Raw genomic sequence first — 24,281 nt, forward strand, 5'->3', positions numbered from 1 at the left:
AAAACGTGAATGTTTTTATGGTTTCTGGCAAATATATTTCAAAACCTATGCTGGGGACACCTTGCCTATACCTTCGTCATATTTTTAAAATTGAAAATAGAAAGCTGATTGGCTCTTTTTAAACGACAGCCAATCAGCTTTCTATTTTCAATTTTAAAAATATGACGAAGGTATAGGCAAGGTGTCCCCAGCATAGGTTTTGAAATATATTTGCCAGAAACCATAAAAACATTCACGTTTTATTCATGCATAGGAATACATTTGAATGCTAAAAACATAGTATAAATGTAGTAAAATTATTCAAGTTTAATGAGTTGTACTTTTTTTTTCTTATTCGCCATATTTTTACGAAATATTTGCGGTTTTGTGAAGGTGTTTGGGTCAACCGTCGTGCGTTTTAGCTTATTTGGCGTGAGAGTTGCCAACCTTGTCATAATATAAGACTGTTCAGACAACATGAGCGTAGCGCGAGGTCAGTGAGAACAGTTCTGGGCCGCCTATGCTTTGGCTGGCTTGCTTTATAGTAAAGTATATTTTTGAAATATAGCGTCTATTTTCAGAACGAAAACAGGCCAAAATTCATGCTTGAACCAGATTTGGAAATGATTTCGAGCGACACCGACGATGTTAGAGCTGGAATGCAAGGAAATGTTCGTCTGTTAATATATCACTCGGCGTCTATTTTCCTGATTCCTAACACAACAACCTCGATAAAACCTAAGGTAATACAAATTATACAATTAACTAGTAAACGGCGTTAAAACGGAGCGAGTCAGGCCGGTTATGATGAAAACAATGAGTGCTAAGTGAGGGTAGAAGAAGAAGTACTCTTAATTAAGAAATTACATCACTGAGGAAAAGAAGTCACACTGTAGTTAGCATATTTGCCAACAATAGTCGGAGGTAAACCCAAGTATTCAAATGACCAACTATCCCCGAGAGAGTTACTAATTAATATCATATATTAATTAGTTACTATTAATACATGTATATATATTAAGCAGTGAGTACTAAGAGTAATTTTGACGGTTTGGGACAACCAAAAATCGTCAACAAAGGCTGCTTTAATACAAGGGTTAAAAGTACTGACTGTCGCATCATATATTTAGGTTTATTTCTGTGAAAGAGTTATTCTCATGTATCGAAACATTGTTTTGGAAACGTCCATGGTGGCGAAAACATGGTAAGAGATATTGTTGATCAACATTCATCGTTGGCTTGCCTCATTTTAGCCAGTCTTTGAGTATATTAGATCTTGTCTTCTCTTCTGTTGTAGAAAATACTACTTTTGCTTGGATATTTTACTAAATTTTGAAGAATATTGTAGACGTGTCTTCCCGTGTGTTCTTACTACTCATTTGCTCTTCATTTCTTTAAAACTAAACCGATAATAACAGACAATATGCTTGCAATTCTTCCACCATCAGGGAACAGCTACTTGTGGTGTTGCTTACTGTTGCAAAACATGTTCTCGAGGATAAAATCGTCGAGCCGAAGTCGTCCACCTTTGCCGGCCGTTTGGCCCCAATCCTTTTCCAGGTATTTTGAACGGATAACAAGTTAAAAATTAATAGAATTTGAAGTGTTTTGATGACGGTGATTCTCAATGAGTATAGTTTTATACTTGCATTTACTGTCCAGAAATCTTTGTTTTCATTTTGTAATTTGTCGTTTCTTATCGTCGTATTTCAGACGTTGTTTGTTACATGGATACGCGCAAACTTGACTGTCACTGTCAGTGTTGAATTGTGGGATAGGTTCCTGGATGTTTTATCATCTTTGACACACTGGAGTGAGGTCGTCTCCGAGTGGAAGGTAGGACCAATTATGGTAGTGTTATTCATTACTTGGGCCACCTGTGGTAGCCGAATGTAGGTTTTGCGTTTATTATTATTATTATTTGTGTCGCGGTCGCTCATTTACAGTGTATCAATATTGCTCAGTTTCAGTGCAGTAAACAATGAAAACATTTTTTCCATTGCCCAGTATCCCGTGTACATATAGCCCGAGTTAACATCTACACCGGGCGTCTTGTTATATTGAAAATGTTTTCCTTAGAGAGGTAAAATAAGAGATCAAAGTAATAAAAGAGCGGGACCGGTGGTATCAAGCCCCGTTTAGCTGAAACGGTGGATAAGTCAAAATTAAATAACACTCTTACATCTCTCTTGAATGAGTCAGCTTGAATATTATGAACTGAATATGTAGTTGTAAACAGTATCTTTGAATTAAGATTAAAAAATTTAGTTCGCTTGTTGAATAAAACGATAGGCTTGCTTTCTATTTTGAACTTAACTACCGTTTAAGCTAAACAGGCTTGATCCAGGCCCCGGGAAATGTTCTTCAAAACGCTCAAAAACAACACCTGTATACACGTTGCCTAAAACGCTTGTATGGGTTGGCGTGAGCGTTTTATAGAACATGTTTGTGAAATATCTTTTATTTTTTAAAATCATGTTTGACAATTGCAGTCAAATGTGAGGATCCCAGCATAGTAATAGGTTACGCGGTGTTACTTTGGGGGGGGGGCTGGTGTCCAACAGAAACTCACATCCATGCAGTTTCAAAGCAGCCACTGACAATATGAGCCTTCACTAGTGCCAGAATTTTTGCTAGTTTGGACCAACGTGTCAACGCTAACACAGGGCATTTTATAGGAAGCTTTGCGTGCGTTTTAATGCCATTTGCAATGCAATTTATTTATCGCTATCAATTATTAACAAAAAACTACGAATGAGACATTGTTGTAGTTTAATTTGTTTAGTTCTCTTTTCCTTAAGCATCTTAATAATTCATATCCGGACAACCTCTGGCTACCAAATTAGCCGATTGTTTATATAAGTATATTTCGCGCCAAAACACTTTTGCGACGAAAAATGATAACAAAAAACAAAGCAAAACTGAAGCCATTTTTAAACTCCGTCGCTCACCTTGGAGTATAATTTATTATTGGGAGTTTCTTCTTAAATGATTCAACTATTAATATCAATATTATTTTTACCATGCCGCTCTTGATGAAGATAAATATCAGAGGGTTCACGAGTGATAAAAAATCGAGCGAAATTTGTATTAATACCTGTAAGGCTATAACTTTATACTTCTTTCGAGGATCTGTTTCTACAACCAATCACTGGAATAGCTAAATTCTTTGATAGTTTTTATAATTCAGAAGTTATATCAAGGTAAAATTCAAAAGTGAAACTACGAATTTTAAAAATATGTGATTGAAATGCTGACTTGTAGTACAGGACTTTGCCTATTCAGCCATTTGACAGCATCGGAATATGTCGATATTGTTTATAAACGCGGTACTTCCGCGATAGAGTCCAGTGATATAATGCCCAGGCTGAGAACAGTTTGTCCATCCTTCTTGTTCAAACGATTTTCCAACATCTTCATCATAGCACGATCCATACTTACCAGGATGATTACTTGGTTTGCAGCAATTGCCGTGGTGGATGCTATTTAATTTAGTGCCACTGTCGCGATATAACCCGTTTAAAAAGAAGCCGTTTGGGCACACACTCCATTGGTAACTCCTACATAAATGAAAATAGAAAAAGATCACTAATCAGCATATGCGTGACGCCGTGACCACACTACTCTGAAATACTCTTCAGTACATTTTTTTCTCCCGTTAAGCCACCTGCGAGCACTCTCGAATGTTCACGAATGTTAACTGGGGCCGGTTGTATCAAGCCCGTTTAGCTTAAACGGTGGATAAGTCAAAATTAAATAACACTCTTACATCTGTCTTGAATGAGTTAACTTGAATATTATGCACTAAACTGATATGTAGTTGTAAACAATATCTTTGCATTAAGGTTGAAAACATTTAGTTTGCTTGTTGAATAAAACGATAGACTTGCTTTCTATTTTGAACTTAGCCACCGTTTAAGCTAAACGGGCTTAATACAACCGGCCCCTCCTGGTGTCTAAGGGCCAGTTCATATGAGATGGACGCTCGGCATTGCCAAGATCTCGCTTCAAATATTATTTTACTATATTTGTAAAATTGCATTCATATGGAACCGGGTCAACCCGGCTTTTGCGAGATCCCGCCTTAACGAAGCGAAATTCCGCCTTTAACGGACTCAAGGGGGGCAGCAAAAGCGAGCCAGCCCGACTTAACCGAGCTGACCCGTCTTATATGAACAGGCTTTAAAATCGCCCATTGTTTGCTGTAACTGCATGATTAAATCTTACTATTCCTAAATCAAGGACCCTCTTTAATAGTTGTTGGTTCCCAAGATGAAATTTTATCGCTTTTCGAGCATTTTTAGAACCGCTAAAGAATCGCTATCCGGTGGATAGCGTGATCCGGCTTTCATACAGTCCCCAGGCGGTGTTTAACCGTAGTAAAGCCTAAAGGTCTTTTCACACGATCCAATTTTGTTGGATCCAATTCTGAATCACTTCTAATAGATGTTTTATAGTTTGTTGTCTTGTGATGTATATGAGCACCAAATGCATTGAAGCCAACGCAGTACTGCTTTATCAATCAGCGACTTTATTTTTTTTGTTGCGGTCCGAATTCATATTTTTGCGTTTCCTGCAATCTGATTGGCTACGCGAGCGGTCCATATGAGGCCGTACGGACCGCGCGAGATTAAGCACAGAGCCAACGCTAAAATATGAATTCGGACCACAAGGAAAAAATAAATCGATTATTTACCAGTTTAGTCGGTCCGTATAGGGAAATATTTCCCTTGGTCTCAAAAACGTACCTCGGCTTTGGGCTGTTTTTGAGGCCTTTGGAAATATTTCTTTGTACGGACCTCCAATCTGGTAAATAACATATATATATTTCATATACGTCACAAGTGAATTGAATCCAACAAAATTGGATTGTATGAACATGCCGACCGTAACAAAGTCTGTGACCGGTGAAGGGAATCCGCTACGTTCGAATTCTCATTATTGAAAAGAAAATCGAGCGAAAATTTTTTTCCCGGCTTCATACACTTGCGATCCGCGAAAATATGGCTGGGCATATTCAAGTACTTACGTGCCCATTGTAGTTCTCCAGTCAGCTGTTTGACAGACGGCAGTCTCACCGCGGAACGCTTCCGTTGAGCTGGGGCAGCAATTTGCCTGTTGAAGTTTACCGATGCCTGCGTAAGCGGCGGATTTGGTGACTCGATAAAGTGCTGTGATGAAGAGATTGTTTTCGTCACAATTGGACCAACCCTTTCTGCTGAAACTATCCGTCCAGTTTGCAACGAGGCATATCAAAGGTTTAACTATGAAGACAGTTGATGATATAAGATTAACATTTGCACCGATACGATTGTTTCATAGCAATAATAATAACAATAATAATAGCTTTGAACTGGTATAAAGGCGGGACAACTAAAAATTTTAAATGCTTTTAAATGTTTATTATTTAACATCTAGGTCAACTAATGCATACTAAAATATGCAGAAAAGTAAGTTCCTTGGATTTATTCAATTAGTTTTTCCAAAGGTAACATGTACAAGGATATAGACTTTTACGTGCGTGTACGTGCGTGTGAAAAACGCGTAAGTGGAAACAGCCTTTGAGTCGATGGAAACACGCGCGAATAGATTACATTAGAATTTTCGCCAGCTTCGATAAAGTCCTGTGATAAAACGATTGCTCTCGCCACATTTCGACCAACCTTTCTGGTTAAAACTTTCCCACCAGTTAGCATTCAAACATGGAGGAGGTTTTGCTGTATCAAGTAAATTCACGCTTTAACAAATTCTTATGAATATAAATATATTTTGGTAAGTTGCATACAAAACTTACTCGCCGCTGGAGTCGTCAGAATTTCTGTTTCTTTTGCCATATATTTTGCTATATAAAGATAATTATATTATTGAACTAGTGAAGCATGCAACTATATCCATTGTTTAAAACTTGTAATCTATTTTATCATTTTTGACTTTTTGGGTAAAATGCAGGCAAAACTTACTGGTCGCTTGAGTCGTCGAAATTTCTGTTTCTTTTGTCATTTGTTTTGCTATATAAAAGATGATTCTATGAACTATAGCGAAGCATACAACTAAAATCATTGTTTAAAACTGTAATGTATTTTAGCATTTTCCATTTTTTTCTTGTAAATTGCATACAAAACGTACTTGTTGATTGAGATGTCGGAATTTTTGTTTCTTTCTTCGTAATCTTTGCTGTATATAAAAATAACCACATTAAATTGGAATAATGGGCAAATAAAATTATTTTCTAAATCAATTTTAGGCCGCTAATATCTGCGCACGCGCCAAATTATAATGGCCGTAAAATTTAATGATCAACATTAAGGAAAACAAACGAGAGAAGGAATACAGAGCCGCAGACTAAACATTCATTTGAAGCGTTAATTTGTTGATTTGTTGATTTGTTGATATCGTCTTCTTTAGCACATTGTGGGGTACAATTTCTACAGTATATCGCTGCATTTGTTTATGCTTGAGATATGGCTGATTAAAGACACGCAATAATGTTGCTTTTCAATGCCACTTTGAGCCTTCGTGAAAACGTATCGAACTACTTTTCAATGCTTTCAATTAGATGAAAGGTTGCCGGGTGTCCAGACATTATCCGAACTGAGCGTGAACACGTCAATTCGGCAGGTCATTACAAAATTTGTTTACTCGTGTTAAATATCTTCCTCTGCCTTTATATATTACCCTTCTCCAATTCATGCGAAATATTTAGTTTTCCCTACGGGATTCAATATATTATTCTAAATCAAACAACTACAGACTTGAAGGTAACAATTTTGATTTTTGGCACTTCACTCGTTGCAGGTAAATTGGCTGCAACCGTGCACAATTGCTCGAAAACAAGATACTATATACAAAAGATAAAATCTCACGATTTTATGATTTTATGATACTTTGACGAATGTTTTATAGCTACTTAAAATCAGCTATATATCACTTCTAAATCATACATGCATGCAATGCACTTATACTTGCTGTAAGTTCCAACTTAACTTAATTCTTTAAGTAACTTAAGTAAGTTTAAAAAGTTTTACCATTTTGAAATACGGCTCCAATCTATATACAACACGTAGAACGTAACCCCTCCTATAAAAATATACACCGTAGAACTTACGTGCACTCCTAATGACGCAGAGATGGTTATATTCAGGGCTTGTTTCCTCCACAACATCGGAACCCTCTTGCATTATCATATTGTTGAGCTCACAGCGACCTTTACCGACTCCAGAAATTTTGTAATTGGCTGACGCACATGATCCATGTCGAAGGCAATGAAGACCACATTCTAGTTCCGTGTTCGTTTGTTTTGTTGCGATGACATGATTCGCCAAATATTTGTGCTTATTTTTGCGGAAGAAAGCTTGATTCGAGCATTCCACAAGCTGTTGACTTTTCAAAATAAGTGATAATGCATATGCGACTAGTACAGCGATTCCAGCTCTAAGGTAAAACACCGAAGTCATATTTTACGATTTGAGCAAGAAGCGAGTTTCGTTCGTGTGTTAAAATACCATCTGTCCTGTACCTGCTGGCCTAAAAAGTGTCCCTCTCTTTAACTAATTTTGAAGAAGCTCCGCCATCTCATTTGAATAATTAAGAAATAGAAAACATTCTCCGTGTTTTTATACAGTTATAGAAGCATGCACGCGTGCATGGGAGTTTGGAAGAACGAGAAATAATCAGTATTTCGAGTTCTCCCAAACTCTCACAAGTGTTCCCCACAACTGTATAGAAACACAGGAAAAAAATGTTTTCTATTTCTTTTATGATATAACTCAATAAAAAGATTTTGTACAAATATTATAATTTGATTCAATTGCAAATTCTCATTACATTATTTCGCTTGTCATGTTCGGCGGGAAAATTCCCGTGTTTCTATGCAGTTTTAGTATACACCCGACTATTGTCTATTAAAAATCCTACAGTCTGATTGGCTACTCAACCATTATCTATTCGTGATGGTGAACGTTTTGGAAAAATTCGCTCGTGCGACCGTATAAAATTTAATTAATTAAATTATTTTTCGGTGTAATTGCGGTGTATCGATTATTTTCTTGAAGCATTCTATAGCATTTTAGGAAACTAGTTCACTGTAAGTCTGCTGTGTTTCAATGGCATGATTCGCCAAGCACTTTCGTTCGTTCCTACGAAGTTCAACAAGGAGGACGTTCAACATTTTTAGGCAGAGCCAAACAGAATCATATTTAATACCGGAAGTATGTAGTCAAGATTTATGCATTCTGATTGGCCTACTGAAAATGTAAACAAATATGCTGATTGGTCTAAAAGAAATTCCCCCTTGTTACGAAGTTCACTTGCTTTGAACTTTCGACAAGCTGTCGTCGAATACGTGCGTCAAAAAATAGGCAGCGCCATCATTCTGATTCTCGTTCATATTCTGAGTGACAAGATGAGAAGCTTTGCATATATTTATATAAATTATGCTATTTGAGACCTTTTTAAAGCTAAATTTGAAGAGTTCAATTTGAAGCTATTGTATGTGCTAGTGTATTTTTGCATAGGCTGTTAATAAAATGGCGTTTAATCTTTAGAGAATGCACATATTCAACTTTTTAGAGGATTTTATGTTTGTTCTTGTCGTCCCGTGATGCCCCCATGTAATTTTTCAACAATATCGTATGCAATAATCTCTCCTGGGGCCGGTTGTATCGAGCCCGTTTTGCTTAAACGGCGGATAAGTCAAAATTAAATAACAGCACGGGCTCCACAAAAGTCGTCCATATTTTTCTTTCCTGGTATAATCTTTCTTTTTGCTACAGTTATTTTGATGTTTGTATATGTGTGCATATATAGTAGTGTTTAAATATTCATTATTTGTGATTTCACGCATTTTTTTAAACTAAACCTGACTATTGCTTAATTTTCAGACAAGGATTTTTATTTAGACCGTATAACGTTTGTTTTACCAGGCATGCTTGAACTCGGTGATTCCGTGAATTCTGATACACTTATAGTTGTTCTTGTCAATTATTTACCCATTTAAGTTTACAACATTTAATTTTTTCGATATCGTACAGCCATTCACCACCTCCACGATAAATACCAGTGATAAAATACTCCGTTTTCGAACATGAGGCCCAACCCTTTTTACTAAAGTCAATATTCTCGTGATAACACGATCCATACGTGACTGGATGATCTTTAGGCCGGCAACAGTGTCCATATTTTATGCTTTTTAAGCTATTTCCATCGCCGCGACTCAGTCCGTTTAGGAAGTAACCTATGGGGCATAAACTCCATTCATTATTCCTATATAAAAAATAGAACATAGATTGTATTAGATGCCTTTAGCTGGGTTGACACGTTGAGTTATGCATGGAAGCCTTTTTAAGCTTATCTCATATCGTATTAGATGTTTTGGTGTTCGATATTTCTATAGATTCTTTATATTATATTTTGACCCATCGTGCAAATTAAAATACAAACAACGGATATAGAAAGATACTGCGATACTCGACGATTTTATAAAACACTGTGTTTTTAATTTATTTTCTGAAACTTTCATCGTTTCTTGTGTTACATCTTTGAGTGAGAAACAACTCTGTGTTTATCTAAAGTATTTTTTATATCGAAATAGTTTTCACAACATTTGTGAAAACATAAATATATAAAAGGAAAAAATGATAAATAAAAGAAAAAATCTCAAGCTCTAAACGGAAATCTTAAATTCAACATTTCTCGCCTAACCTAGCTTCCAAAATGATATACTTTTGTATATAGATTGACCTCTCAGAAACACTAGGCAATCCAACTATAAGATACCGCTATTCTGAATCGATGGTTCCTAACAAAATACAACAACATGGTTCTTTTAAGTTCTTGCATTTGAATGAACTTTCCAAATCCCAACCACTGGCAACAGAAATTCGGGTTGGTGGTGCAAAATCCTATTTCTTCACGAACTCAGCGAAGCTATCATTCTGATACTTTATAACATGCTTGGAATTGCCCATTGCCATTTATAATCGAGTATAAGATCATTGATGCTCAAAGCTAAAACTTTTATATTCAATGTGAATTAGGTGTCAGTCATTACTTAGTCATGGTCTCCCGCCAGTCAGCTTGTTTGCACACGCCACTTTGACCGCTGGTCGCTCGATTCGATCTGCAACATTTTGCCTCTTCAATTAAACTGATGCTACCATGCCTTTCTTCTCGCCAGCTTCGATAAAGTCCTGTGATAAATCGATTGCTCTCGCTACATTTGGACCAACCCTTCTGGTTGAAACTTTCCCACCAGTTAGCATTCAAACATGTTGGAGGAGGTTTCGCTGTATCAAGTAAATTCACGCTTTAACAAATTCTTATGAATACATACCACTTATTAACCGAATTTGAGGTCCGTACTAGAAAAATATCAGACCGAGGTCTTGACAGTACGGGACCGAGCGATATCGAGGTCCGTACATAAAAGACCGAGGTCTGATATTTTTCCAGTACGGACCGAACGTATTCGGTTAATAAGGGATTTATTATATGGCATACAGTATTTAGCTTATTTATTTATACAATGCGCTGCAGCATTCTTGCCGGCTTTTTCGCCAGCCAGATCGCCAAGCAAGCACTGAAGTGGCTTCCAAAACTTTGTTGTTTACTCGATAAAGAATGATACAGTGATATAAACAAAAATCAAAGATGAATAAATATAATATTCACATGTACCAAATAATGCTCTTCTTCGTCCATTCTCCGCCGATATTTTTTTCGTGTCAAAAATAAAAGTGCAAGCCGTTGTTTTTGTTTAAAAATATGAGAGTTGGACCGTTACTACGGCAACGGTCTAAGACTGGGGGATTTCAGACCGGCAAAGAACCAATCAGCGCACACCATTTTAGTCACGAGACCGCATGCCATATAATGAATACATATACTGCAAAGCTTTCAGTCCGTTAACCCGGGCCTTCATCATTATAAATTATTGTGATATCACCATAAAAAGAATATTGTTACATTGAGATTGTTTGTGTTTTATTAGTTTTCGTTTAGAAAGTTGAGCGTGTTGATTAGTTTGGTTGTTTAAATTTTGTCGCATGTTTTGCTATATTAAGATTGTTGTATTGAACTAGTGAAGCATACAATTGAAATCATCCATTGTTTAAAACTTGTAATCTATTTTATCATTTTTCACTTTTTTTGGTAAATTGCATACAAAACTTACTTGTCGCTTGAATCGTCGGAATTTCTGTTTCTTTTGCCATATATATTGCTATATAAAGATAATTGTATTATTGAACTAGTGAAGCATGCAACTATATCCATTGTTTAAAACTTGTAATCTATTTTATCATTTTTCACTTTTTTTGGTAAATTTCATACAAAACTTACTTGTCGCTTGAATCGTCGGAATTTCTGTTTCTTTTGCCATATACTTCGCTATATAAAGATAATTGTATTATTGAACTAGTGAAGCATGCAACTGAATTCATTGTTTAAAACTCGTAATCTATTTTATCATTTTTCACTTTTTTAAATTGCATACAAAACTTACTTGTCGCTTGGGTCGTCGGAGTTTCTGTTTCTTTTGCCATATATTTTGCTATATAAAGATAATTGTATTATTGAACTAGTGAAGCATGCAACTGAATTCATTGTTTAAAACTTGTAATCTATTTTATCATTTTTCACTTTTTTTGGTAAATTGCATACAAAACTTACTTGTCGCTTGAGTCGTCGGAATTTCTGTTTCTTTTGCCTTACATTTTGCTATATAAAAGATGATTCTATGAACTATAGTGAAGCATACAACTGAATTCATTGTTTAAAGCTTGTAATCTATTTTATCATTTTTCACTTTTTTTGGTAAAATTAATTGCATACAAAACTTACTTGTCGCTTGAGTCGTCGGAATTTCTGTTTCTTTTGCCATATATTTTGCTATATGAAGATAATTGTATTATTGAACTAGTGAAGCATGCAACCGAATTCATTGTTTAAAACTTGTAATCTATTTTATCATTTTTCACTTTTTTAAATTGCATACAAAACTTACTTGTCGCTTGAGTCGTCGGAATTTCTGTTTCTTTTGCTATATATATTGCTATATAAAGATAATTGTATTATTGAACTAGTGAAGCATGCAATTGAATTCATTGTTTAAAACTTGTAATCTATTTTATCATTTTTCACTTTTTTTGGTAAATTGCATACAAAACTTACTTGTCGCTTGAGTCGTCAGAATTTCTGTTTCTTTTTTTATTTGTTTTGCTATATAAAAGATGATTCTATGAACTATAGTGAAGCGTACAACTGAATTCATTGTTTAAAACTTGTAATCTAATTTATAATTTTTCACCCTTTTTGGTAAATTGCATACAAAACTTACTTGTCGCTTGAGTCGTCGGAATTTCTGTTTCTTTTGCCATATATTTTGCTATATAAAGATAATTGTATTATTGAACTAGTGAAGCATGCAACTATATCCATTGTTTAAAACTTGTAATCTATTTTATCATTTTTCACTTTTTTAAATTGCATACAAAACTTACTTGTCGCTTGAGTCGTCGAAATTTCTGTTTCTTTTGTCATTTTTTTTTCTATATAAAAGATGATTCTATGAACTATAGTGAAGCATACAACTGAATTCATTGTTTAAAACTTGTAATCTATTTTATAATTTTTCACCCTTTTTGGTAAATTGCATACAAAACTTACTTGTCGCTTGAGTCGTCGGAATCTCTGTTTCTTTTGCTATATATATTGCTATATAAAGATAATTGTATTATTGAACTAGTGAAGCATGCAATTGAATTCATTGTTTAAAACTTGTAATCTATTTTATCATTTTTCACTTTTTTTGGTAAATTGCATACAAAACTTACTTGTCGCTTGAGTCGTCAGAATTTCTGTTTCTTTTTTTATTTGTTTTGCTATATAAGAGATGATTCTATGAACTATAGTGAAGCATACAACTGAATTCATTGTTTAAAACTTGTAATCTATTTTATCATTTTTCACTTTTTGGTAAATTGCATACAAAACGTACTTGTCGCTTGAGTCGTCGGAATTTCTGTTTCTTTTTTCATTTGTTTTGCTATATAAAAGACGATTCTATGAACTATAGTGAAGCATGAAAACTTAAAACTGTAATGTATTTTAGCATTTTCTATTTTTTTCTTGTAAATTGCACAGAAAACGTACTTGTTGATTGAGATGTCGGAATTTTTATTTCTTTCTTCGTAATCTTTGCTGTATATAAATAACCATATTAAATTGGAATAGTGGGTAAATAAAATTATTTTCTAAATCAATTTTAAGCCGCTATTCACTAATATCTGATATCTGTACGATTGAGAGAATAATTATTCTCTTAGTCGATCTTGTAGCAGCTCCGCGGTAGAACATCTGCGCACGCGCCAAATTATAATGGCCGCAAAATTTAATGATCAAAATTAAGGAAAACAAACGAGGGAAGGAATACAGAGCCGCAGACTAAACATTCATTGGAAGCGTAAATTTATTGATTTGTTGATATAATTTTCTTTAGCACATTTTCTTGTGGGATACAATTTCTAAATAACTGTATTAATGTGCTTGCTTGAAATATGGCTGATTAAAGACACGCAATAATGTTGCTTTTCAATGCCACTTTGAACCTTCGTGAAAACGTGTCGAACTACTTTTCAATGCTTTCAATTACATGAAAGGTTGCCGGGTGTCCAGACATTATCCGCACTGAGCGTGAACACGTCAATTCGTCAAGTCATTACAAAATTAGTTCACTCGTGTTAAATATCTTCCTCTGCATTTATATATCAGCCTTCTCCAATTCATGGAAAATATTTAGTTTTCACTTCGGGATTGAACATATTATACTAAATGAAACAACTACAGACTTGAAGGTAACAATTTTGATTTTTGGCACTTCACTCGATGCAGGTAAATTGGCTGCAACCGTGCACAATTGCTCGAAAACAAGATAGTAAATACAAAAGATAAAACCTCACGATATTATGATTTTATGATACTTTGACGATTGTTTTATAGCTACTTAAAATCAGCTATATATGACTTTTAAATCATACATGCATGCAATGCAGTTATACCTGCTGTAAGTTCCAACTTAACTTTTCTAAGTAACTTAAGTAAGTTTAAAAAGTTTTACCATTTTGAAATACGGCTCCAATCTATATACAACACGTAGAACGTAACCCCCCTTCCCCCTATATATATAAAAATATACACCTTAGAACTTACGTGCACTCCTAATGACGCAGAGATGGTTATATTCAGGACTTGTTTGCTCCACATCATCGGAACCCTCTTGCATTATCATGTTGTTGAGCTCACAGCGACCTTTACCGACTCCAGAAATTTTGTAATTGGCTGACGCACATGATCCATGTCGAAGGCAATGAAGACCACATTCTAGTTCCGTGTCCGTTTGTTTGTTGCGATGACATGATTCGCCAAATATTTGTGTTTATTTTTGCGGAAGAAAGCCTGATTCGAGCATTCCACAAGCTGTTGACTTTTCAAAATAAGTGATAACGCATATGCGACTAGTACAGCGATTCCAGCTCTAAGGTAAAACGCCGAAGTCATATTTTACGATCTGAGAAAGAAGCGAGTTTCGTGCGTGTGTTAAAATACCATCTGTCCTATACCATGCAGCTGGACTAAAATAGTGTCCCTCTCTTTAACTAATCTTGAAGAAGCTACGCCATCTCATTTGAATAATTAAGAAATAGAAAGCATTTTCTGTGTTGCTATATACAGTTATAGAAACACGCGTGGGAGCTTGGGAGAACGAGAAATAATCATTGGGAAAGCGAGCTCACAGGGCGAGTTTTTGCCCGTTATTTCGAGTTCTCCCAAACTTCCGCAAGTGTTTCCATAACTGTATAGAAACACAGGAAAAGATGTAATGTTGTAATATAACTCAATAAAAAGATTTTGTACAAATTTTATAATTCGATTTAATTACAAATTCTCATTACACTTCGCTTGTCAAGTTCGGCGAGAAAATTCCCGTGTTTCACGTTTCTCGACCAATCAACACGCGCGTACTATTTTAAGTTAGAAGATGAGAAGCTTTGCATGTATTTATATAAATTATGCTATTTGAGACCTTTTTAAAGTTAAATTTGAAGAGTTCAATTTGAGGCTATTGTTTGTGCTAGTGTATTTTTGCATAGGCTGTTAAAAAAAAGGGCGTTTAATCTTTAGAGAATGCACATATTCAACTTTTTGAAGAATTTTATGTTTATCCTTGTCATCCCGTGATACCCCCATGTAATTTTTCAACAATTAAACGGCGCATAAGTCAAAATCAAATAACACTCTTACATCTCTCTTGAATGAGTCACCTTGAATTTATGCACTGAATATGTAGTTGTAAACAGTATCTTTGTATTAAGGTTAAAAACATTTAGTTCGCTTGTTGAATAAAACGATAGACTTGCTTTCTATTTGGAACTTAACTACCGTTTAAGCTAAACGGGCTTGATATACAACCGGCCCCTGGTGTGAATTTTTATGTGATATTATATGTAAGTGTTTTTGGAAGATATACAGTTGAAGAAATCTTATCCTATTATAACAAATTACTTTTAAAAATATAACAAATAGCTTTTTGAAACCATTGTTGTAAAACATCCTAAGTGTCCATACTTAAATTGGTAATGAGGATGTAATTCGATTTTTGTGTTGTTTTCGCTTGAAGACTTTTTTAAATTCTAAGAGGTATAACAACGCGGGCTCAACAGAAGTCGCGTCCATATTTTTCTTTCCTGGTATAATCTTTCTTTTTGGTATGCAGTTATTTTCCTGTTTGTAAGTGTCTATAGCAGTGCTTAAATATTCATTCTTTGTGATTTCACCGATTTTTTTAAACTAAACCTGACTATTGCTTAATTTTCGGACAAGGATTTTCATTTAGGCCGTAACGTATGTTTAACCTGGCATGCTTGAACTCGGTGATTCAGTGAATTCTTATACACTTATAGTTGTTCTTGTCGACTATTTAAATAAGTTGACAACATTTAAATTTATCTATGTTGAACAACCATCCGCCATTTCCACGATAAATACCAGTGATAAAATACTCCGTTTTCGAACATGAGGCCCAACCCTTTTTACTAAAGTCAATATTCTCGTTATAACACGATCCATACTTGACTGGGTGATCTTTAGGCCGGCAACAGTGTCCATAATTTATGCCTTTTAAGCTAGATCCATCGCCACGATTCAGCCCGTTTAGGAAGTAACCTTTGGGGCATAAACTCCATTCATCATTCCTGTATGAAAATAAAAATAGAACATTGATTGTATTAGATGCCCTGCTCTTATACCTATTTATATATCTTATTAGATGTTTTGGTGTTCGACATATCTGTACATTCTTACGAGTTTTATATTACATATTGACCCATCGTGCAAATTGAAATACAAACAACAGATATAGAAAGATACAGCGATAGTGTACGATTTTATAAAAACACTAGCTCTGTGTTTTTAATTTATTTTCTGAAACATTCATCGTGTACGTGTTTCTTGTGTTGCATCTTTGAGTGAGTTGGATTAAAAAGAAACATGAATTCTGTGTTTATCCAAAGTATTTTTGATATCGAAATAGCTTTCACAACATTTTGAAAAGATAAATATGAAAGAAAAAATGAGAAATAAAAGAAAAAATCTTAAGTTCTAAACGCAAATCTTAAATTCAACATTTCTCGCCTAACTTAGCTGCCAAATGCTATACTCTTGTATATAGATTGACCTCTCAGAAACACTAGGCAATCCAGCTATAAGACACTGCTATTCAGAATCGATGGTTCCTAACAAAATACAACAATATGGTTCTTTTAAGTTCTTGCATTTGAATGAACTTTCCAAATCCCAACCACTGACAAAAAAGAGTCGGGTTGGTGGTGCAAAATCCTATTTCTTCACGAACTCAGCGAAGCTATCATTCTGATATCTTATAACATGCATGGAATTGCCCATTGCCATTTATAATCGAGTATAAGATCATTGACGCTCGATGCTAAAACTTTCGTATTAAATGTGTATTAGTTGTATGACATTACTTAGACATAGTCTTCCGCCAGTCAGCTTGTTTGCACACGCCACTTTGACCGCTGGTCGCTCGTTTCGATCTGCAACATTTTGCCTCTTCAATTAAACCGATGCCAGTTTGAGTATTTGTTTTCGAGCTTCGATAAAGTCCTGTGATAAAACGATTACTCTCACTACATTTGGACCAACCCTTCTGGTTGAAACTTTTCCACCAGTCAGCATTCAAACATTTTGGAGGAGGTTTCGCTGTATCAAGTAAATTCACGCTTTAACAAATTCTTATGTAAAGATACATTGTGGGTACACAAACACGTAAGTATTTGATACTGCAAAGCTTTCGGTCCGATAACCCGGGCCTTCATCATTATATTGTGATATCACCATAGCAAGAATATTGTTACATTGGGATTGCTTTTTTTCATTAGTTTTCGTTTAGAAAGTTGTGCGTGTTGATTAGTTTGGTTGTTTAAACTGTTGTGTTTTTTTGTACACAAAACTTACTTGTCGCTTGAGTCTTCGGAATTGCTTGTTTTTTTGTCGCAGGTTTTGCTATATATAAAGATGGTTGGATTGAGCTAGTGAAGCGTACAAATGAAATAATTGTTTAAAACTTGTTAAATCTTTTATCATTTTCCACTTTTTTTTGGTAAATTGCGTACAAAACTAGTACTTACTTGTCGCTTGAGTCTTCGGAATTGCTTGTTTTTTTGTCGCATGTTTTGCTATATATAAAGATGGATGTATATTGAACTAGTGAATTAAGCATACAAATAAAAACATTGTTTAAAACTTGTTAAATCTTTTATCATTTTTCACTTTTTTTTTGGTAAATTGCATACAAAACTTACTTGTCGCTTGAGTCTTCGGAATCTCTTTCCCACTTGCCATATATTTTGCTATATAAAGATCATTATATTGAACTAGTAAAGCATATACAAATGAAATCATTGTTTAAGACTTGTTAAATCTTTTATCATTTTCCACTTTTTTGGTAAATTGCATGCAAAACTTACTTGTCGCTTGAGTTTTTGGAATTTCTGTTTCTGTTGTCGTATATTTTACTATATAAAAGATGATTGTATGAACTAGTGAAGCAAAGAACTGAATTCATTGTTTAAAACTTGTAATCTATTTTATCATTTTTCACTTTTTTTGGCAAATTGCATACAAAACTTACTTGTCGCTTGAGTCGTCGAAATTTCTGTTTCTTTTTTCATTTGTTTTGCTACATAAGAGATGATTCTATGAACTATAGTGAAGCATACAACTGAATTCATTGTTTATAAACTTGTAATCTATTTTATAATTCTTCACCCTTTTTGGTAAATTGCATACAAAACTTACTTGTCGCTTGAGTCGTCGATATTTCTGTTTCTTTTTTCATTGTTTTGCTACATAAGAGATGATTCTATGAACTATAGTGAAGCCATACAACAGAATTCATTGTTTAAACTTGTAATCTATTTTATAATTCTTCACCCTTTTTGGTAAATTGCATACAAAACTTACTTGTCGCTTGAGTCGTCGGAATTTCTGTTTCTTTTTTCATTTGTTTTGCTATACAAAAGACGATTTGATGAACTATAGTGAAGCATGAAAACTTAAAACTGTAATGTATTTTGGCATTTTCCATTTTTTTCTTGTAAATTGCGTGGAAAACGTACTTGTTGATTGAGATGTCGGAATTTTTATTTCTTTCTTCGTAATCTTTGCTGTATATAAATAACCACATTAAATTGGAATAGTGCATGGGCAAATAAAATTATTTTCTAAATCAATTTTAAGCCGCTATTCGTTAATATCTGATATCTGTACGATTGAGAGGATATTCTCTTAGTCGATCTTGTAGCAGCTCCGCGGAAGAACAACTGCGAACGCGCCAAATTATAATAGCCGTAAAATTTAATGATCTGCATTAAGGAAAACAAACGAGGGAAGAATACACAGCGGCAGACTAGACATTCATTGGAAGCGTAAATTTGTTGATTTGTTGATATCGTCTTCTTTAGCACATCGTGGGACACAATTTCTATATAGCTGTATTTATGAGCTTGCTTGAAATATGGTGATTTGAGCCTTCGTGAGAACGTATCGAAGTACTTTTCAATGCTTTTAATTAGATGAAAAGTTGCCGGGTGTCCAGACATTTTCCGTACTGAGCGTGAACACGTCAATTCGGCAGGTCATTACAAAATTGGTTCACTCGTGTTAAATATCTTCCTCTGCATTTATATATCATCCTTCTCCAATTCATGCAAAATATTTAGTTTTCACTACGGGATTCAACATCTTATACTAAATTAAACAACTACAGACTTGAGGGTAAACAATTTTGATTTTTGGCACTTCACTCGTTGTAGGTAAATTGGCTGCAACCGTGCACAATTGCTCGAAAACAAGATACTATGTACAAAAGATAAAATCTCACGATATTATGATTTTACGATACTTTGACGATTGTTTTATAGCTATACTTAAAGTAAGCTATATCTGACTTTTACATGCATGCAATGCAGTTATACCTGCTGTAAGTTCCAACTTAGCCCCTCTAAGTAACTTAAGTAAGTTTAAAAAGTAATTGTACCATTGTGAAATACGGCTCCAACCTATATACACCACGTAGAACGTAACCCCCCTCCCCTGTATAAAAATATACACCGTAGAACTTACGTGCACTCCTAATGACGCAGAGATGGTTATATTCAGGGCTTGTTTCCTCCACAACATCGGAACCCTCTTGCATTATCATATTGTTGAGCTCACAGCGACCTTTACCGACTCCAGAAATTTTGTAATTGGCTGACGCACATGATCCATGTCGAAGGCAATGAAGACCACATTCTAGTTCCGTGTTCGTTTGTTTTGTTGCGATGACATGATTCGCCAAATATTTGTGCTTATTTTTGCGGAAGAAAGCTTGATTCGAGCATTCCACAAGCTGTTGACTTTTCAAAATAAGTGATAATGCATATGCGACTAGTACAGCGATTCCAGCTCTAAGGTAAAACACCGAAGTCATATTTTACGATTTGAGCAAGAAGCGAGTTTCGTTCGTGTGTTAAAATACCATCTGTCCTGTACCTGCTGGCCTAAAAAGTGTCCCTCTCTTTAACTAATTTTGAAGAAGCTCCGCCATCTCATTTGAATAATTAAGAAATAGAAAACATTCTCCGTGTTTTTATACAGTTATAGAAGCATGCACGCGTGCATGGGAGTTTGGAAGAACGAGAAATAATCAGTATTTCGAGTTCTCCCAAACTCTCACAAGTGTTCCCCACAACTGTATAGAAACACAGGAAAAAAATGTTTTCTATTTCTTTATGATATAACTCAATAAAAAGATTTTGTACAAATATTATAATTTGATTCAATTGCAAATTCTCATTACATTATTTCGCTTGTCATGTTCGGCGGGAAAATTCCCGTGTTTCTATGCAGTTTTAGTATACACCCGACTATTGTCTATTAAAAATCCTACAGTCTGATTGGCTACTCAACCATTATCTATTCGTGATGGTGAACGTTTTGGAAAAATTCGCTCGTGCGACCGTATAAAATTTAATTAATTAAATTATTTTTCGGTGTAATTGCGGTGTATCGATTATTTTCTTGAAGCATTCTATAGCATTTTAGGAAACTAGTTCACTGTAAGTCTGCTGTGTTTCAATGGCATGATTCGCCAAGCACTTTCGTTCGTTCCTACGAAGTTCAACAAGGAGGACGTTCAACATTTTTAGGCAGAGCCAAACAGAATCATATTTAATACCGGAAGTATGTAGTCAAGATTTATGCATTCTGATTGGCCTACTGAAAATGTAAACAAATATGCTGATTGGTCTAAAAGAAATTCCCCCTTGTTACGAAGTTCACTTGCTTTGAACTTTCGACAAGCTGTCGTCGAATACGTGCGTCAAAAAATAGGCAGCGCCATCATTCTGATTCTCGTTCATATTCTGAGTGACAAGATGAGAAGCTTTGCATATTTATATAAATTATGCTATTTGAGACCTTTTTAAAGCTAAATTTGAAGAGTTCAATTTGAAGCTATTGTATGTGCTAGTGTATTTTTGCATAGGCTGTTAATAAAATGGCGTTTAATCTTTAGAGAATGCACATATTCAACTTTTTAGAGGATTTTATGTTTGTTCTTGTCGTCCCGTGATGCCCCCATGTAATTTTTCAACAATATCGTATGCAATAATCTCTCCTGGGGCCGGTTGTATCGAGCCCGTTTTGCTTAAACGGCGGATAAGTCAAAATTAAATAACAGCACGGGCTCCACAAAAGTCGTCCATATTTTTCTTTCCTGGTATAATCTTTCTTTTTGCTACAGTTATTTTGATGTTTGTATATGTGTGCATATATAGTAGTGTTTAAATATTCATTATTTGTGATTTCACGCATTTTTTTAAACTAAACCTGACTATTGCTTAATTTTCAGACAAGGATTTTTATTTAGACCGTATAACGTTTGTTTTACCAGGCATGCTTGAACTCGGTGATTCCGTGAATTCTGATACACTTATAGTTGTTCTTGTCAATTATTTACCCATTTAAGTTTACAACATTTAATTTTTTCGATATCGTACAGCCATTCACCACCTCCACGATAAATACCAGTGATAAAATACTCCGTTTTCGAACATGAGGCCCAACCCTTTTTACTAAAGTCAATATTCTCGTGATAACACGATCCATACGTGACTGGATGATCTTTAGGCCGGCAACAGTGTCCATATTTTATGCTTTTTAAGCTATTTCCATCGCCGCGACTCAGTCCGTTTAGGAAGTAACCTATGGGGCATAAACTCCATTCATTATTCCTATATAAAAAATAGAACATAGATTGTATTAGATGCCTTTAGCTGGGTTGACACGTTGAGTTATGCATGGAAGCCTTTTTAAGCTTATCTCATATCGTATTAGATGTTTTGGTGTTCGATATTTCTATAGATTCTTTATATTATATTTTGACCCATCGTGCAAATTAAAATACAAACAACGGATATAGAAAGATACTGCGATACTCGACGATTTTATAAAACACTGTGTTTTTAATTTATTTTCTGAAACTTTCATCGTTTCTTGTGTTACATCTTTGAGTGAGAAACAACTCTGTGTTTATCTAAAGTATTTTTTATATCGAAATAGTTTTCACAACATTTGTGAAAACATAAATATATAAAAGGAAAAAAATGATAAATAAAAGAAAAAATCTCAAGCTCTAAACGGAAATCTTAAATTCAACATTTCTCGCCTAACCTAGCTTCCAAAATGATATACTTTTGTATATAGATTGACCTCTCAGAAACACTAGGCAATCCAACTATAAGATACCGCTATTCTGAATCGATGGTTCCTAACAAAATACAACAACATGGTTCTTTTAAGTTCTTGCATTTGAATGAACTTTCCAAATCCCAACCACTGGCAACAGAAATTCGGGTTGGTGGTGCAAAATCCTATTTCTTCACGAACTCAGCGAAGCTATCATTCTGATACTTTATAACATGCTTGGAATTGCCCATTGCCATTTATAATCGAGTATAAGATCATTGATGCTCAAAGCTAAAACTTTTATATTCAATGTGAATTAGGTGTCAGTCATTACTTAGTCATGGTCTCCCGCCAGTCAGCTTGTTTGCACACGCCACTTTGACCGCTGGTCGCTCGATTCGATCTGCAACATTTTGCCTCTTCAATTAAACTGATGCTACCATGCCTTTCTTCTCGCCAGCTTCGATAAAGTCCTGTGATAAATCGATTGCTCTCGCTACATTTGGACCAACCCTTCTGGTTGAAACTTTCCCACCAGTTAGCATTCAAACATGTTGGAGGAGGTTTCGCTGTATCAAGTAAATTCACGCTTTAACAAATTCTTATGAATACATACCACTTATTAACCGAATTTGAGGTCCGTACTAGAAAAATATCAGACCGAGGTCTTGACAGTACGGGACCGAGCGATATCGAGGTCTCGTACATAAAAGACCGAGGTCTGATATTTTTCCAGTACGGACCGAACGTATTCGGTTAATAAGGGATTTATTATATGGCATACAGTATTTAGCTTATTTATTTATACAATGCGCTGCAGCATTCTTGCCGGCTTTTTCGCCAGCCAGATCGCCAAGCAAGCACTGAAGTGGCTTCCAAAACTTTGTTGTTTACTCGATAAAGAATGATACAGTGATATAAACAAAAATCAAAGATGAATAAATATAATATTCACATGTACCAAATAATGCTCTTCTTCGTCCATTCTCCGCCGATATTTTTTCGTGTCAAAAATAAAGTGCAAGCCGTTGTTTTTGTTTAAAAATATGAGAGTTGGACCGTTACTACGGCAACGGTCTAAGACTGGGGGATTTCAGACCGGCAAAGAACCAATCAGCGCACACCATTTTAGTCACGAGACCGCATGCCATATAATGAATACATATACTGCAAAGCTTTCAGTCCGTTAACCCGGGCCTTCATCATTATAAATTATTGTGATATCACCATAAAAAGAATATTGTTACATTGAGATTGTTTGTGTTTTATTAGTTTTCGTTTAGAAAGTTGAGCGTGTTGATTAGTTTGGTTGTTTAAATTTTGTCGCATGTTTTGCTATATTAAGATTGTTGTATTGAACTAGTGAAGCATACAATTGAAATCATCCATTGTTTAAAACTTGTAATCTATTTTATCATTTTTCACTTTTTTTGGTAAATTGCATACAAAACTTACTTGTCGCTTGAATCGTCGGAATTTCTGTTTCTTTTGCCATATATATTGCTATATAAAGATAATTGTATTATTGAACTAGTGAAGCATGCAACTATATCCATTGTTTAAAACTTGTAATCTATTTTATCATTTTTCACTTTTTTGGTAAATTTCATACAAAACTTACTTGTCGCTTGAATCGTCGGAATTTCTGTTTCTTTTGCCATATACTTCGCTATATAAAGATAATTGTATTATTGAACTAGTGAAGCATGCAACTGAATTCATTGTTTAAAACTCGTAATCTATTTTATCATTTTTCACTTTTTTAAATTGCATACAAAACTTACTTGTCGCTTGGGTCGTCGGAGTTTCTGTTTCTTTTGCCATATATTTGCTATATAAAGATAATTGTATTATTGAACTAGTGAAGCATGCAACTGAATTCATTGTTTAAAACTTGTAATCTATTTTATCATTTTTCACTTTTTTTGGTAAATTGCATACAAAACTTACTTGTCGCTTGAGTCGTCGGAATTTCTGTTTCTTTTGCCTTACATTTT

At 34.8% G+C, this 24,281-nt stretch overlaps 1 protein-coding gene across 2 annotated transcripts in view; it reads left to right on the plus strand.

The window, feature by feature from the left end:
• LOC114519951 (ral GTPase-activating protein subunit alpha-2-like) overlaps positions 1 to 24,281 on the plus strand; it is a 62,006-nt gene that overhangs the window by 4,721 nt on the left and 33,004 nt on the right. For both annotated transcript variants that reach the window (XM_028540139.1, XM_028540140.1), the window contains exons 11-14: positions 561 to 722; positions 1,110 to 1,183; positions 1,428 to 1,539; positions 1,693 to 1,815. In XM_028540139.1, coding sequence (XP_028395940.1) covers positions 561 to 722; positions 1,110 to 1,183; positions 1,428 to 1,539; positions 1,693 to 1,815 — 471 coding nt within the window. The remainder of the gene's footprint in view (positions 1 to 560; positions 723 to 1,109; positions 1,184 to 1,427; positions 1,540 to 1,692; positions 1,816 to 24,281) is intronic.

The sequence above is a fragment of the Dendronephthya gigantea genome, unplaced genomic scaffold, assembly GCF_004324835.1.
Source record: "Dendronephthya gigantea isolate DGI-Jeju-01 unplaced genomic scaffold, DenGig_1.0 000015F, whole genome shotgun sequence".
Lineage (NCBI taxonomy): Eukaryota > Metazoa > Cnidaria > Anthozoa > Malacalcyonacea > Nephtheidae > Dendronephthya > Dendronephthya gigantea.